At 38.2% G+C, this 13997-nt stretch overlaps 1 protein-coding gene across 4 annotated transcripts in view; it reads right to left on the reverse strand.

The window, feature by feature from the left end:
* LOC126065113 (probable ATP-dependent RNA helicase DDX60) overlaps window positions 1-13997 on the reverse strand; it is a 103243-nt gene that overhangs the window by 50249 nt on the left and 38997 nt on the right. For all 4 annotated transcript variants that reach the window (XM_049864805.1, XM_049864802.1, XM_049864803.1 and 1 more), the window contains 6 exons: window positions 11291-11406; window positions 10356-10483; window positions 10144-10253; window positions 3462-3566; window positions 2794-2922; window positions 1602-1726 (listed from right to left, as the gene is read on the reverse strand). In XM_049864805.1, the coding sequence (XP_049720762.1) occupies window positions 1602-1726; window positions 2794-2922; window positions 3462-3566; window positions 10144-10253; window positions 10356-10483; window positions 11291-11406 (713 nt within the window). The remainder of the gene's footprint in view (window positions 1-1601; window positions 1727-2793; window positions 2923-3461; window positions 3567-10143; window positions 10254-10355; window positions 10484-11290; window positions 11407-13997) is intronic.

Consider the following 13997-nt stretch of genomic DNA (forward strand, 5'->3'; position numbering starts at 1 on the left):
TAATTCTCACCCAAATCCTATGTATTCTTGTTTTTATCATCTCAGTTTGCCAGTGAGGCAACTGAGGCTCAACGCACTAATGTAAGTGTCTAGAAGTGACAGTAACACAGCTGATACAGGCAGAGCTGGGATCCAGGCTTGGGCTTGACCATGAAGTATGTGTTCTTAAGCACACCCTGACACTAAATATGCAGCAGGTATTTCTTTCTAGAACCAGATTAAAGCAGGTTGCTGGTTATATTACTATTCAAAAAGCTCTCAGAGGTCTACTTTGAGCCTCAACAAGTCTTCAGAGTTCTTGACTGAACTGCGGCTACTGTTGTTAGGTGCTGTTGAGTTGATTCCAACTCAGCGATCGCATGTGTTAAAGAGTAGAACTATCCCATGTGTTTTCCAGGGTGTTGTAATCTTTAAGGGAGCAGATTGCCACGGAGCAGTGGAGCCTCTGGGTAGGTTCAAAATGCCAACTCTTTAGTTAGCGGTCAAGCGCTTAACTATTGTGGTACCCAGGCTGCTTAGGAATAAATCAAGCTGCCTAAGAGCAAGAATTTTCATATGTTTTGTGAAGAATCCAAAATTTCATACAAATGTGCCAAGATCTAATTCTCTGAGTAAAATCAAATCTTTACCGTTTTTGTGTAATATTTTACTTTTTAAATATTTTTAGTGTGTATACATATGTGACTAACGAACCTGGTTCTTTTGGGATTTCTATTTTACAGAAATAGAAATATCCCAGAGGTACAAGATTGCTTTTGTTTCTAACTAAAATCCATAACCATGCCAGAAAGTTATGTAGGTGAGCACTGTAACTTCCTGAGAGTAAACAATTATTTATTCTTTGTCTCAATAATACTCTAGAATGGATAACATTCTATACACTGGAATAACCTTTAAACATAGTCTGGGATCAGAAGACTTTCCTTACTATCAATAATTTCAAAACTGCATTAAGTCATGAAAGCTTCATATAAAATAAAGTCACAGAATCTTGTTTAGGTGGCAAAGCTTAATGATATATATGCTCACATGTAAATAGATATAAGGTAATTAGTAATACAGCATCATTGGTAGGGTGTTGTCTATTTAATAAATTACACTTTCCACTTTTGGAACTGGACTATTACATTCTAAGTAATTCTGTGTTATATAAAACTTGGCAAGGAATCAGTGCTTCTAGGGCACTGTTTTATAACTATAAATGAAAAACGAAAACATACCCTGCTAATAAATATCAAGCAAATTATGAGGATGCTTTAATTTCATGTGTGATATTTGTGTGCATATACATTCAATTTGCTTTTTTAATAACCTAGGCATTACTGAAAATTAATAAGACCTAAATAAAAATACAAGTTTACAGTAAAAAGAAAACAAAAAATGGGGTAGCAAATGAAATAATTTCTAATAGCACAAGTAAAAATATTTTACAAGAATTGAGCTCAAAAGGTATGCTTTCTAAAATAAGATCTTTAACTGTTCACAAGCACTCTAAATAGTACTGAATTGTAGATTATAAAACTAACGTTTCTATAACTCTACTCACTTTAACAGAATGAGTCTAATAGAAATTACAAACAAAAACAAATTAAGTAACTTACATAAAAAATAGTGCAGGTAACTTCCCCAATTTCCTTAGCTTTTCAACAAGAAGTGGAAACATTTGTTCCGTGATGTCTGTACTATCCGTTATACCCGAACTAAGATCGTACAGTACCATTTTGGCCTGCAGCAGTGAAAAAAAAATGACTTAAGTTCTGTATAACAAAGAAAAAAACTAATATTTTTAGCTAAAATTTTCATAATTGTCTGACTTATGTTTCTTTGGCTCCTTAAAATAGTCTTATGAAAGTATATTATGAAAATGGACAAACCAATACACTAAAAAAATACATATATGTACATATATTATACACTAAATATCACATTGACATGCAATTTTTTATTGTGGTAAATATGTACATAACAAAACAGTTGCCATTTCAACAATCTTGACATGTACAATTCAGTAACATTAAATATGTTTGTCATGTTGTTCAACCATCAATCTTAACTGTTCCCATATTTTTCTACATGTAATTTTTTAAGGTAGCAAAAATCAGTCAGCAAGAGAAGGACTGTTCAGTTAATGATGTTGGTTCTGCAGGACAGAATTAAAGTTTCTTCCTGTCGTGCAGAAAAATAACTTCCAAATACATTTAACAGGTTTTGTCATTGTTGGTGTTGTTTTTAATGACAAAATAATTAGAAGAAAATACAAGTTACTTGCACTAACTTGTCTCTGGATGGGAAGAGGTTTTCTAAATTAAAAATAATGGACGCTTATATGAGAAAAGTCTGATATATGTGGCATATACACAGTCCAATTTTCTAGGAAAACTCAGATTGTAACAATAGAGTAAAATAAAAATGTAAAGACCATCAACCTACTTAAAATAAATACTCATAACTAAGATGGCTCTGGGTTAAGGTTCTAATATACAAATAGCTCCTACAACTTGAAATAAAAAATTTTTAAATCCACACTCTGACACAAAAAGAGAAAGGAGTAAAAAATCATCCTCAGCTACTATTCTGAGACTAGTCACACTACTGCCAATGCAAAAAGGATCCACTCTGCTCCTCTCTCTCATTGTCTTTTTTCCCCTACCTCAGAATCACCAGACTGTACATTTCAGCTTAAACTCCTACAATGAAAATTAAAGATTAAAAGAAAAAACAGAAAATCGTATTATCTGAACAACACAATGCAACAATACAGAGTGCTCTGCCCAAAACATGTGTGAAAATTACCTCCTCTATATTGCCATTTTTAATCCAGTTTGTTAATTCTGCCTTTAAGCTCTCTTCATATTTTCTAGCATCCAACTTTTTAATGACTATTTTGTTCTTAAAATGAATGTATTTCTCTGGACACAGTTCCTTGAAAACAAACACCACAGAATTAAAGAAAATCACGCAAGAACATCCACAGATGTCTCTCAATTGTGTGTTTTATTAACAACATCACAAGCTTCTTTAAGGGAAGAAGCTGTTGAGCTTCTTCTTACCTTTCCTGCATACTAAGATGGAGGAACTCTCCAAAGGACAAAATGTAGAGCAAGGCCAAGGAGAAGATGAGAGCTGACAGCAAGCAGAGCAGAGAGGAAGGAGAATTCAGTGAAAGAAAATGAAGTAATATAAATCCAAGAGGTAGAGGGCCCTGAAGTATGTATCGCGGAAATCGAAAGAAGGAATACAGTCGGGATTCAATGGTGTTCCACCCCATTAAAATCAAACATAAAATGTTAAGAACAATGTCTGAGAAGAGGCCACTTATTTGGCAAAGGGGTCACCGATCATTTTAAAAAAAGATCAGGTTGAAGTGATTAGAAAGGGTGAGGGTTGGTTTTTCTGAAGAGGAACGTTACCATCCTCTTTAATCGCATCGATTTAAATTGATTTCCACGGTTATTACTTACCTGGGCTCTGGGCCAAGTTTTCCAGGCTTGAACCATGGTGTCATAAAGCTGGAGGCTTTCTCGAGGTGAAAGGCTAAGATCAGATGGGAACCCATACGTTTCAATCTGTGTTTAAAATAAAAGGAAACTTTTTACTCTTTATTTAGTCTTACATCCTATCCTTTGCTCGTAGCCACTATCCGTGAACCCAAAGACATCAAAGGACACTAAATTAAAATATTCAAATGCTGGTAGGTGCCAAATGCTAACAAAACACTGTTCCCAGGAGGACCCCTGAGACACTAACGTAGAAAAACCCCAAATGCCCATCAAAAACATTTTATGTTTTCTTTAGCTCAGCTAATTCTCTATGAACTGCCTTTAGAACTCAAAACAGGTTACCAGATAGCTGGAAGAAATGTGGACTTGGTTTAGACAAGCAGATGCAACTGATACCCCATAACTGCAACTGAAATCAGCTCAATGCTGACGATGAGTCTTTGTGTTTATGGGCACCAGAAAACCCAGTTGCCATCAAGTCTATTCCGACTCATGGCAATCCCATGCTTGTCAGAGTAGAGCTGCAACTACATAGGGTTTTTAAGGCTATGCCCTTTGCAAACAGACCAGCAGGCCTGTCTTCCAAGGCACCTGTGGGTGAATTTGAACCACCAACTTTTCAGTAAGTAGTCAAGTGCTTAACCATTGGCACCACCCAGTGAATTTATGGGTACCAGGCCAGGCTCAAAGTGCAAAGCTTATTTGTTTAAGTTCAAAGATAAGAGCTAGGCCAACTTCAAGACAAGACTCTAAGACCATCTTTAGACATGCAAAGAAACTTCTCACCAGATCACTGATTTGGTTCTGCCTTAAGCCTTTTGGATGTGTTTACCATTCATTTCATCCACACATATTTTAAGATGGAAATTAAAAATTCCTGTTCTCAAAAAGTTTACATGTAGTATCTTCTGCGGGTTTCAACCTCTACTATTATGAATCAATTTTGTGTGACACCATGATCCCTGAAATGTTAATAAGTATTCTTCAAAACAAGTACAGCCAGAATGTACCTTAGAAGCAAGGATGGCAAGACTCCATCTCACGTACTTTGGGCATGTTATCAGGAGAGACCGGTCCCTGGAGAAGGACATCATGCTTGGTAAAGTAGAAGATCAGAGAAAAAGAAGAGGACCTTTCAATGAGGTGGGCTGACAGTGGCTGCAGCTATGTCCTTAAGCATAACTATTGTGAAGATGGCGCAGGACTGGGCAGTGTTTCACTCTGTTGTATATGGGGCTGCTGTGAGTCAGAACCAACTCGATAGTATCTAACAACAACGACCTTCTTTAAGAAAAGGGAAGGAATTTCACTGGTGCTCTATTAAACAGGCTTTTTCAAGACTTCTCATTGGAAACGTTAAAATCTCAAAGAAGGAACTATAGTATGCAGATTTCTTCTCAAAATGATTTGACAGTAAGACGCTGGTTTTAATAAATAGCTATTAACAGTCTATGAAACACACACTTGGAAATTCTGAGCTAAAGAATCCACTCCAAACACAACGCAGTTGGAAAAAAAAAAATGGAGATGATGTTTGGTAGAATGGAAAGTACAGAAGAGTTCGGGTTAGAATGTCTATTCTAATTCCAGTTCTAACTGCTATTTTCTCATCCACAATGTAGGAATGAAAATATCTGCACTTCCAACTTACAGACTGTGGAAGGAGCAAACAAGATTAATACATCAGCAAACGCTTTTTAAACTTTTTTAAACTAAAGCATGCAAATAAATGGATGGAGTTATCATTTAGCATCCCAGTTTGAGCACTTAAAGCTAGCTAGATGGCAAAGACCACATTATACCAGAATAATAAATGCAGATACTGTTTAGGAATGACGGCAATTTTTTCTTTTAGAATCACTTGAAGAATGTTACTTATTCTAACTAAAATAAATTATTATGTGTTTTATAAGAATTATCATGATGTTTAACATATAAATCTTCTGTTTTGGTTACTAGAGTGCTTTCAATTTCTTAAGGTCTCTTAGCTTTTTACAGAGGCCTGAGTTTCCTTATTTCTAAAATGAGGGATAATGCTTCCTATGCCACAGCTTTATTGTGAGGATTAAATTAGGTAATCTAGGTAACAGGTTTAGTAAAATGCCTGGCACATGGCTGATGCTTCGATCAAATCAAATTAATTAATTTTCCACTTACGGTTTTTAATTTTTAAAGTCAGTTTAATAATTCTACGGTTAAAAGCTAGGAATTTAATTCCGCTGCCCTTCCCTACACAATACCTATCAAAAACCAAACCCAGTGCCATCGAGTCGATTCTGACTCATAGCGACCCTATAGGACAGGGTAGAACTGCCCCATAGAGTTTCCAAGGAGCACCTGGTGGATTCGAACTGCCGACCCTTTGGTTAGCAGCTGTAGCACTTAACCACTATGCTACCTGGGTTTCCCACACAGTACCTAAGGAGCTGGCAAAACTTAAGCCAGTCTAGGTAGAAAAGGAAGGTAAATAAAAGTTCATAAATGTCTACTATTCTTCACTCATGAACACAATTGTATTATAGCATGACGCTCTTTTTGCAAACCATATTGATCCTAATCTTATATGTGGTGACAAGCATTGCTCCAAACTGAGCAGGAAGAGACACACAGCAGTTATTTCAGGGTCTGCCCAGGGCTGACCTCTCTCCAGAGCCAAGCAGCTGTTCCTGTACGGCATCATAATTGGTGATAAAGGCCAAACAACTCTGCTCTTTGTCCAGGAACAAGTCACACATGGACTGAAGGCAATCCCTCACCACAGCTGGATTAAGGCCAGCTCACTCATCCTGTCCCAACCCTTCCCTTCTGAAACCATTCCCATGAGAGAGGTACAGAAGAGAGGACCAAGGTAGAAGGTGCTTTTCTTCATGTTGCCATAGTTTATTCTTTTACTTGCCTCTCAGCTCCTTCATATTAATCTGCAGTACACAACGTAAGATCAGCAATCGTTTACTCATTTGGAGAGGTCTACCTACTTTTTATCGCTACTACTTTAGAAAAGGTCAATGCTACACACACTTAACCACAGCTGTCAAACCATAATGTAATGCCTGAGCCTTTGTTTTTGTCTGCTATTCCTGCCACAAAAGTCTAGAAGTCTTACGAATTCTCATGCAACAGCAGGGCCTTTGCAGAAGTCATATGGGTTCAGGGCACACTGCAGCAGATCTGTCACTTTCCAGTTGTTCCATAAATAGCCAGTGAGAAGACAGGAAAGGCACTTGTACCAAAGTGATAATCCTGCCAAACTCTACACCACTGTACTCAGAGCTGCTTAAAGACAACCTGCCTTGAACCATCCTAAGGAGAACACGTAACTTTTAAAAATATGCAGTCAAAACGTCAGATACAGATGAAAACAAGATAACCAATGGATGAAACGAGATAATTGCTGGATATCGGGAAGGAAGAAAGAGAGGGAAGAAGGTAACATATATGAAAAAAGTAAAAGAGAAAGGAAGGAACAGAGGAGGAAAGAAAGGAAGGGAAAGAAAGAAAGAAAGGGAGGGAGGAGAAAAGTCATGGGAGATTAATAGGATCTGGACAACTGGCAGTGGACTCTGGGATGAAATATTCCAGGCACAATACATAGCATGAGGGCTTCTAGCAGTAAAATATATCAAGTGCATGTGTGGAAAGGAGATTGGGGCCAGGCCACAGAAGACCTTCGATGTCAAGCCAAAAAGTTGTACATTTATCCTTTTCCAGAGGAAAGCCATTGAAGGCTTGCCTAGATCAGAATTATATTTTAGAAGGATTAATCTGCCAGCAAGGAACCCTGGTGGCCAATGTTAAGTGCTTGCCTGGTAACCAGAAGATCAGTGGTTCAAACCCACCAGTCGCTCCGCAGGAGAAAAGATCTGGTGATCTGCTCTCGTAAAGATTACAGCCTAGGAAACCCTATAGGGCAGTTCTACTGTGCCCTATAGGGTTGGTACAAGTCAGAATCAACTCCACGGCATACAACAACAACCTGCCAGGAGAATTAAGAATATATTTAACCTGCTACTAGGTCTTAAAAGGAAGTCAGCTAAACTACTGATGAATGTCACTATCTCTTTGAGAGGCAAGGAGAGCCTGAACGACCTAGTCACAGGAGTAAGATGAAAGAGAGTTATGCAATATTGTTGTTGTTGTTAGGTGCCATGGAGTCGGTTCCGAGTCATAGAGACCCTATGCGCAACACCAAAACACTGCCCAGTCCTACCCCATCCTTACAATTGTTGTTATGCTTGAGCTCATTGTTACACCCACGTCTGTCAGTTTGTCGTACTGTGGGGGCTTGCATGTTGCTGTGATGCTGGAAGCTATGCCACCGGTATTCAGATACCAGCAGGGTCACCCATGGAGGACAGGTTTCAGCTGAGCTTCCAGACTAAGACAGACTAGGAAGAAGGACCCGGCAGTCTACTTCTGAAAAGCATTAGCTAGTGAACACCTTATGAATAGCAGTGGAACATTGTCTGATATAGTGCTGGAAGATGAGCCCCCCAGGTTGGAAGGCACTCAAAAGATGACTGGGGAAGAGCTGTCTCCTCAAAGTAGAGTTGACCTTAATGACGTGGATGGAGTAAAGCTTTCGGGACCTTCCTTTGCTGATGTGGCATGACTCAAAATGAGAAGAAACAGCTGCATACATCCATTAATAATAGGAACCTGAAATGTACGAAGTATGAATCTAGGAAAATTGGAAACCGTCAAAAATGAAATGGAATGCATAAACATCGATATCCTGGGCATTAGTGAGCTGAAATGGACTGGTATTGGCCATTTTGAACCAGACAATCATACAGTCTACTATGCTGGGAATGACCACTCGAAGAGGAATGGTGGTGGTGTTCAAAAAGAACATTTCAAGATCTATCCTGAAGTACAACGCTCTCAGTGATAGGATAATATCCATACACCCAAGAGGAAGACCAGGTAACATGACTATAATTTAAATTTCCGTACCAGCCACTAAGGCCAAAGATGAAGAAATTGAAGATTTTTATCAGCTGCTGCAGTCTGAAATTGATCGAACATGCAATCAAGATGCATTGATAATTACTGGTGATTGGAATGTGAAAGTCTGAAACAAAAAGAAGGATCGGTAGTTGGAAAACATGGCCTTGGCAATAGAAACAATGCCGGAGATGGAATGATAGAATTTTTCAAGACCAACGACTTCTTCATTACAAATACCTTCTTTCACCAATATAAATGATGACTATATACATGGACCTCACCAGATGGAACACACAGGAATCAAATTGACTACATCTGTGGAAAGAGACGATGGAAAAGCTCAATATCATCAGTCAGAACGAGGCCAGGGGCCGACTGTGGAACAGACCATCAATTGCTCATATGCAAGTTCAAGCTGAAACCAAAAAAAATCAGAGCAGGTCCACAAGAGCCAAAATATGACCTTGAGTATATCCAACCTGAATTTAGAGACCATCTGAAGAACAGATTTGACACATTGAACGCTAGTGACTGAAGACCAGACGAGTTGTGGAATGATATCAAGGACATCATACATGAAAAAACCAAGAGGTCATGGGAAAAAAAGGAACGAAGGAAAAGACTAAGATGGATGTCAGAGGAGACTCTGAAACTTGCTCTCAAAAGTTGAGCAGCTAAAGCAAAAAGAAGAAATAATGAAGTAAAAGAACTGAACAGATTTCAAAGGGCAGATCGAGAAGACAAAGTAAAGTATAACGACATGTGCCAAGAGCTGGAGATAGAAAACCAAAAGGGAAGAACACGCTTGGCGTTTCTCAAGCTGAAAGAACTGAAGAAAAAATTCAAGCCTCGAGTTGCAATAGTGAAGGAGTCTATGGAGAAAATATCAAACGACACAGGAAGTATCAAAAGATATGCAATAAACATTAACGAATCTTCCCCCATTCACACCCCAGTACCACAAACGACACCCTCTTAAGGCCTCCGCTTTATTGTTCCACCAGCAAAAAATTACATTGCGATTGTTATGTTAGAAGTGCCTTATCTTGTTTAAACTAACTTACAGTGACCAGATTCTCATATATACTAGGTGATGTTCACGCAAAGTTGGAGCCACACTGAAGGGAAGGAGCCCTGGTGGCACAACAGTTAAGTGCTCAGCTGCTAACCAAAAAGTTAGTGGTTTGAACTCACCCAGTGGCTTTTTGAGAGAAAGTCCCGGGGATCTGCTTCTATAAAGACTACAGCCTAGGAAACCCAGTCTGTCAAACAGGGTCACTATGAGTCAGAATCGATTCCATGACACCTCACAATACCACTGAAGGAACAGTCATAGGCAGAGAGGTGGACAGAAAGACATGGGTGCTGCCAGAAGGAAAGTGGACAAAAACAATGTCCGGAAATAAGGAAAATTAACCACAGGATTCAAAGTAAAAAATTTTAGTCATTTTCAGGCTGTGTGGATTCAGACACTATTGAGAAACCAATGAAAACTATGAAGACCATCCGGGGTACAGGTACCCTTAAAACTAAGGTTAAAATATCCATTGTGGGGTATTTTTTTCTTGCAGTTCTGATGAGAATCAGACAGCTTTTCAATTATGATAAAACCAAAACCAAACCCAGTGCCGTCCAGTCAATACATACACTAAATATTTATATTACTCAGAATAAATATGGCTAAAGTATTACTTACATGCTCTGCTGTGAGGGCAGCGCACGGGTGAAAGTGATCAAAACAAACATCGTCGTCTTTCACGGAACATATGTGCTTCTCTAAATCATTGTATCGCTCTCCATAGAGAACTAAAACATGAAACACAAGGTATTTACAAATCAACTGGCATGCAATGGCTAGAATCATTTTTAAGTAAAATATAAAAACGCTTATGGATGTACCAAACATACCAAGTCTAACTTTATACGATTGCTTTATCTGCAAGGAGTCTTTGTGAGAGTTCTTTCTTTTTGAAGCAGTACTTTTTCCAATTACATTGTCCATCTGCTTCCAGTATCTCTTTACTGATTGTAGCCACCTTACCAAAAAAATACATTTCCGTATTATTTAGGCAGAACAGGGAGTTCTTTCACAGGAAATTAAATAATTTAAAAATAAATAAATAAATCTTATGTGCCTTACATTTATACTTAAGAGAATAAGGCTCTGGAGTCAGACCACCTGAGATTGAATCTCAGCTTCCTTATCTATGAGCTGTGGCTCTTTTGGTCGAGTCACTTTACCTCTCTGAGCCTCATTTTCCATTAAGATTGTCAGATACACAAGATAAATTAATACATGCAAAGCACTTAGAATAGTACCTGGTACTGAGAAAGCCTTATTGGTGTCTTTGCTATAATTATTATTATGACTAAAAAAAAATATGACTAGAGGAAAAAAAAAAAATCAAGCTCTGTGACAAAATAATCTGTCACTGTCAACTAATAAGGCTTTGCTATTTTTCTATCTTCTACAACTGAGAGTCGTATGAAGAAAACTCAGGGTCCATGGCTGAGGATGTCATTACGCCATTTTATTCTTTATTTCTTGGTGAAGGACAAAGAAAAATATATCATTTCTGATGAACCATTTCTGAATATGAGGGAGTATTTCCTACTCAATTTCAGATCTGGCTGGGGGAGTCCTGGATTTTTCTTTATAGAGGATGACTTTGGTCAGCACCTGCCAGGATACAATAGAGGGGCTCTGTTCTTTGCAGACGAAGAGATAAGAGTTAAAAAATTCACTTAAAAGTTATGAAACTCTTCAGAATCCATATAGAAAACATAAAACTCAAACATTCAAAATAGATAAGCATTCCGTCCCAAGTGGGACCAATACATACTCAGTGAGATGTTCAGGGTTGCTTATTGTAGCTGAAAGAGCCAAAAAGGGACATCGGATCATGACAAGGAGGTGCTCCCAGACTTCTGCTCCAATTTCTCCACCAAGACAATGGACCTATTAAAGAAAAGAAGTTCTCAGTTGAAAAGCTGACTTAAAAATTATAAGTGAAAATAAGACATGGAAACCTGAAATACTCATTCATAGTTCCCCAGTTACCTTTGATTACCCATGCCAAAATTAAATAAATATTGGCAGATTCGGGCAATAAAAAAATTTTGACACCCAAATTTTCTACAATCCCCTTAGCCAATCCATCGCAAATTCCTCTTTTTCTTACTTACAGAATTTTTTTTCACATTTATGTATTCCTCTGCATCTCCATTTCTAATCAAGCCACCATTATGTCTTACCTCTACCACAATATCCTGGCTGCTGTCCTTGCCTCTATTCCTGCCCCCTACATTCTTCAAACACAACCATAATGACAGGTTTAAAAGACAAATATAGATCGGTTCATGGCCCTATTTAAATTTGCTTAGTATCATCCCATTACACATGGAACTAAATACAAACTCTTTACAAAAAAACCAAAGCCTGTTGCCACTGAGTCGATTTCGATTCATAGGGACGCTGTAGAACAGAACAGAACTGCCCCATAGGATTTCCAAAGAGCACCTGGTAGATTTGAACTGCTGACCTTTTGGTTAGCAGCCAAACTCTTAATCACTATGCCACCAGGGTTTCCTTACAAATCCCTTAACGGGACATGTAATGCCTGACATAATTTGACCCCTGCTTAACTTTCTAGCTTCATTTCAAGCCACTCTTCACCACATTTAATCTGCTCCAGGCATACTGGCTTTTGCTTTGTTGCTTTTCTACTTGTTTTCACACATATATTGTTTCCTATGCTCAAAATGCTGTTACCCTCCCTCTTACTCAGGCTACTGCCACTTAATCTATTGAGTTCAGCTTAACGTTAATGTCTAGGGAACACTTTTCTGATCACCCAGTCTGGATGTCCTCCCTAGCCCACCCTGCCATTATTGCAGTCATCACAGCCTGCTCTTTCTCTTCACAGTATAGCCCAATGTGGACTAATAAAGTCACGTGTGTGCTTACTAGTTTAATGCCTCCTTCTCAGTTAAACTGTGGCCTTACATGTGGGTACCCCCAGTGCTGACACAGTGCCTGATGCTGAGACGATACCCTATAAATATTTCCTGAATAAAGGAATGAACGCCTTTTGACCGAACAGAGCAAACTGAAGTAGATTCAGGGAAGATTCTCAAATGTGGTGTTTGTTAAAACAGATTAGGACACCTCACAATCAACTGAAAAGGGCTTACTCTCAGAGGAGCCTAATAATACAAAAAATAATAATATTTCCACTACTCATTGGCTTTGTCCTGGCCAGATAATATACCACTTGCTGAATACCAACCTTAGGCTTCGTACTAGGTAGCATGTTTCTCTGACTCTGATGGACCAGATATTAACCTTCGAAACCCATCAGATTTACTCTTATATAAAATTGGGAAAACTGAGAGTATCCAATTTCATATCACTTCAGAGTTTTGACATTAGACTACAATTCAAGGTTCCAGATTGCAAAGACAAAGTTGTTTTTGTTTTGCTTTTTTTTTTTTTTTTTAAGGAATATTCGAGGCCTTCAGGAAACAATTTACACAGATTAACCAAAAATAACTAATACAAGGAGTTATTCGGGATTGAACAAATCAATTCAGAATCAAACAAATCCAAAAGTATTATTCGCTACTATGTGGTAGCTCCAAAGTATAAAACAATAAAAAGGTAAATTAAATAGAGGTTTGTCATCTATTTGCCCTTTAAGCTGAAAAAACCTTGTAGCAAAGGAACAAATATTTTTAATGTGTTGAATCACTTTGAGTAAATATTGTTAGTAATGCTGCTTTATAGCTGTGCTAAATATCTTCTATTTGTCCCTATAAATTTCCACCTTGCTCTCTCCACCCAGGGAAACTGACCTATAAGGATTACCTGAAAAGTGCTCCCATACTCTCTGTTTCTATTGGATTTGGCCAATGGAGAATGCTGGCAATTGATCAGAGGAAGGGGGTGAATGAAGTTGAGGTCTTTATTCCCTTGGCTCCCTAACTGGAAGATTACCTTGATCTGGTTGTATATATCAACCAAGGTAAGAAGAGTGCCTCATAATACGGTCAATTCAGCAGGAACCCCCTTTTGAATTTCAGTAACCGCTTCCTCACCTCATCCTTTTAGGATTAGGGGTAAGCTACAAGTTCTGAATTACAGAACTACCTCTTATAATTTCCCTCGTACACATACCTTTTAAAAAACACCCTTCTTGAATTCTTGAATTTTGAACTTGCAATTGATTCTCTGTTGGGACCATGACCCATGATATAAATTACATAATTGCCAATATTGTTGGCTATTGTAAACCAATATTCTGTGCCTTAGAGATCAAAGATTGGGTTTTGAAATCCATATCCATGGAAATTTATGACATGGTGGGTGAATTATTGTCCCTTGAAACAGGAATCATCAATGAAAAGTTCCTCTCTCATATGAAGATCTACAGAGTATACTGATAACCCTATGGAGTCACAATAGGAAAATGGAACAAGAAGATTGATTGTAATTTACTGGGGAGATAGTTCCAAAGGAAGTCCCCCTCCAACCTGAACCTTGACCAAGGG

This window comes from Elephas maximus, chromosome 21 (genome assembly GCF_024166365.1).
Source record: "Elephas maximus indicus isolate mEleMax1 chromosome 21, mEleMax1 primary haplotype, whole genome shotgun sequence".
Taxonomy (NCBI): Eukaryota; Metazoa; Chordata; class Mammalia; order Proboscidea; family Elephantidae; genus Elephas; species Elephas maximus.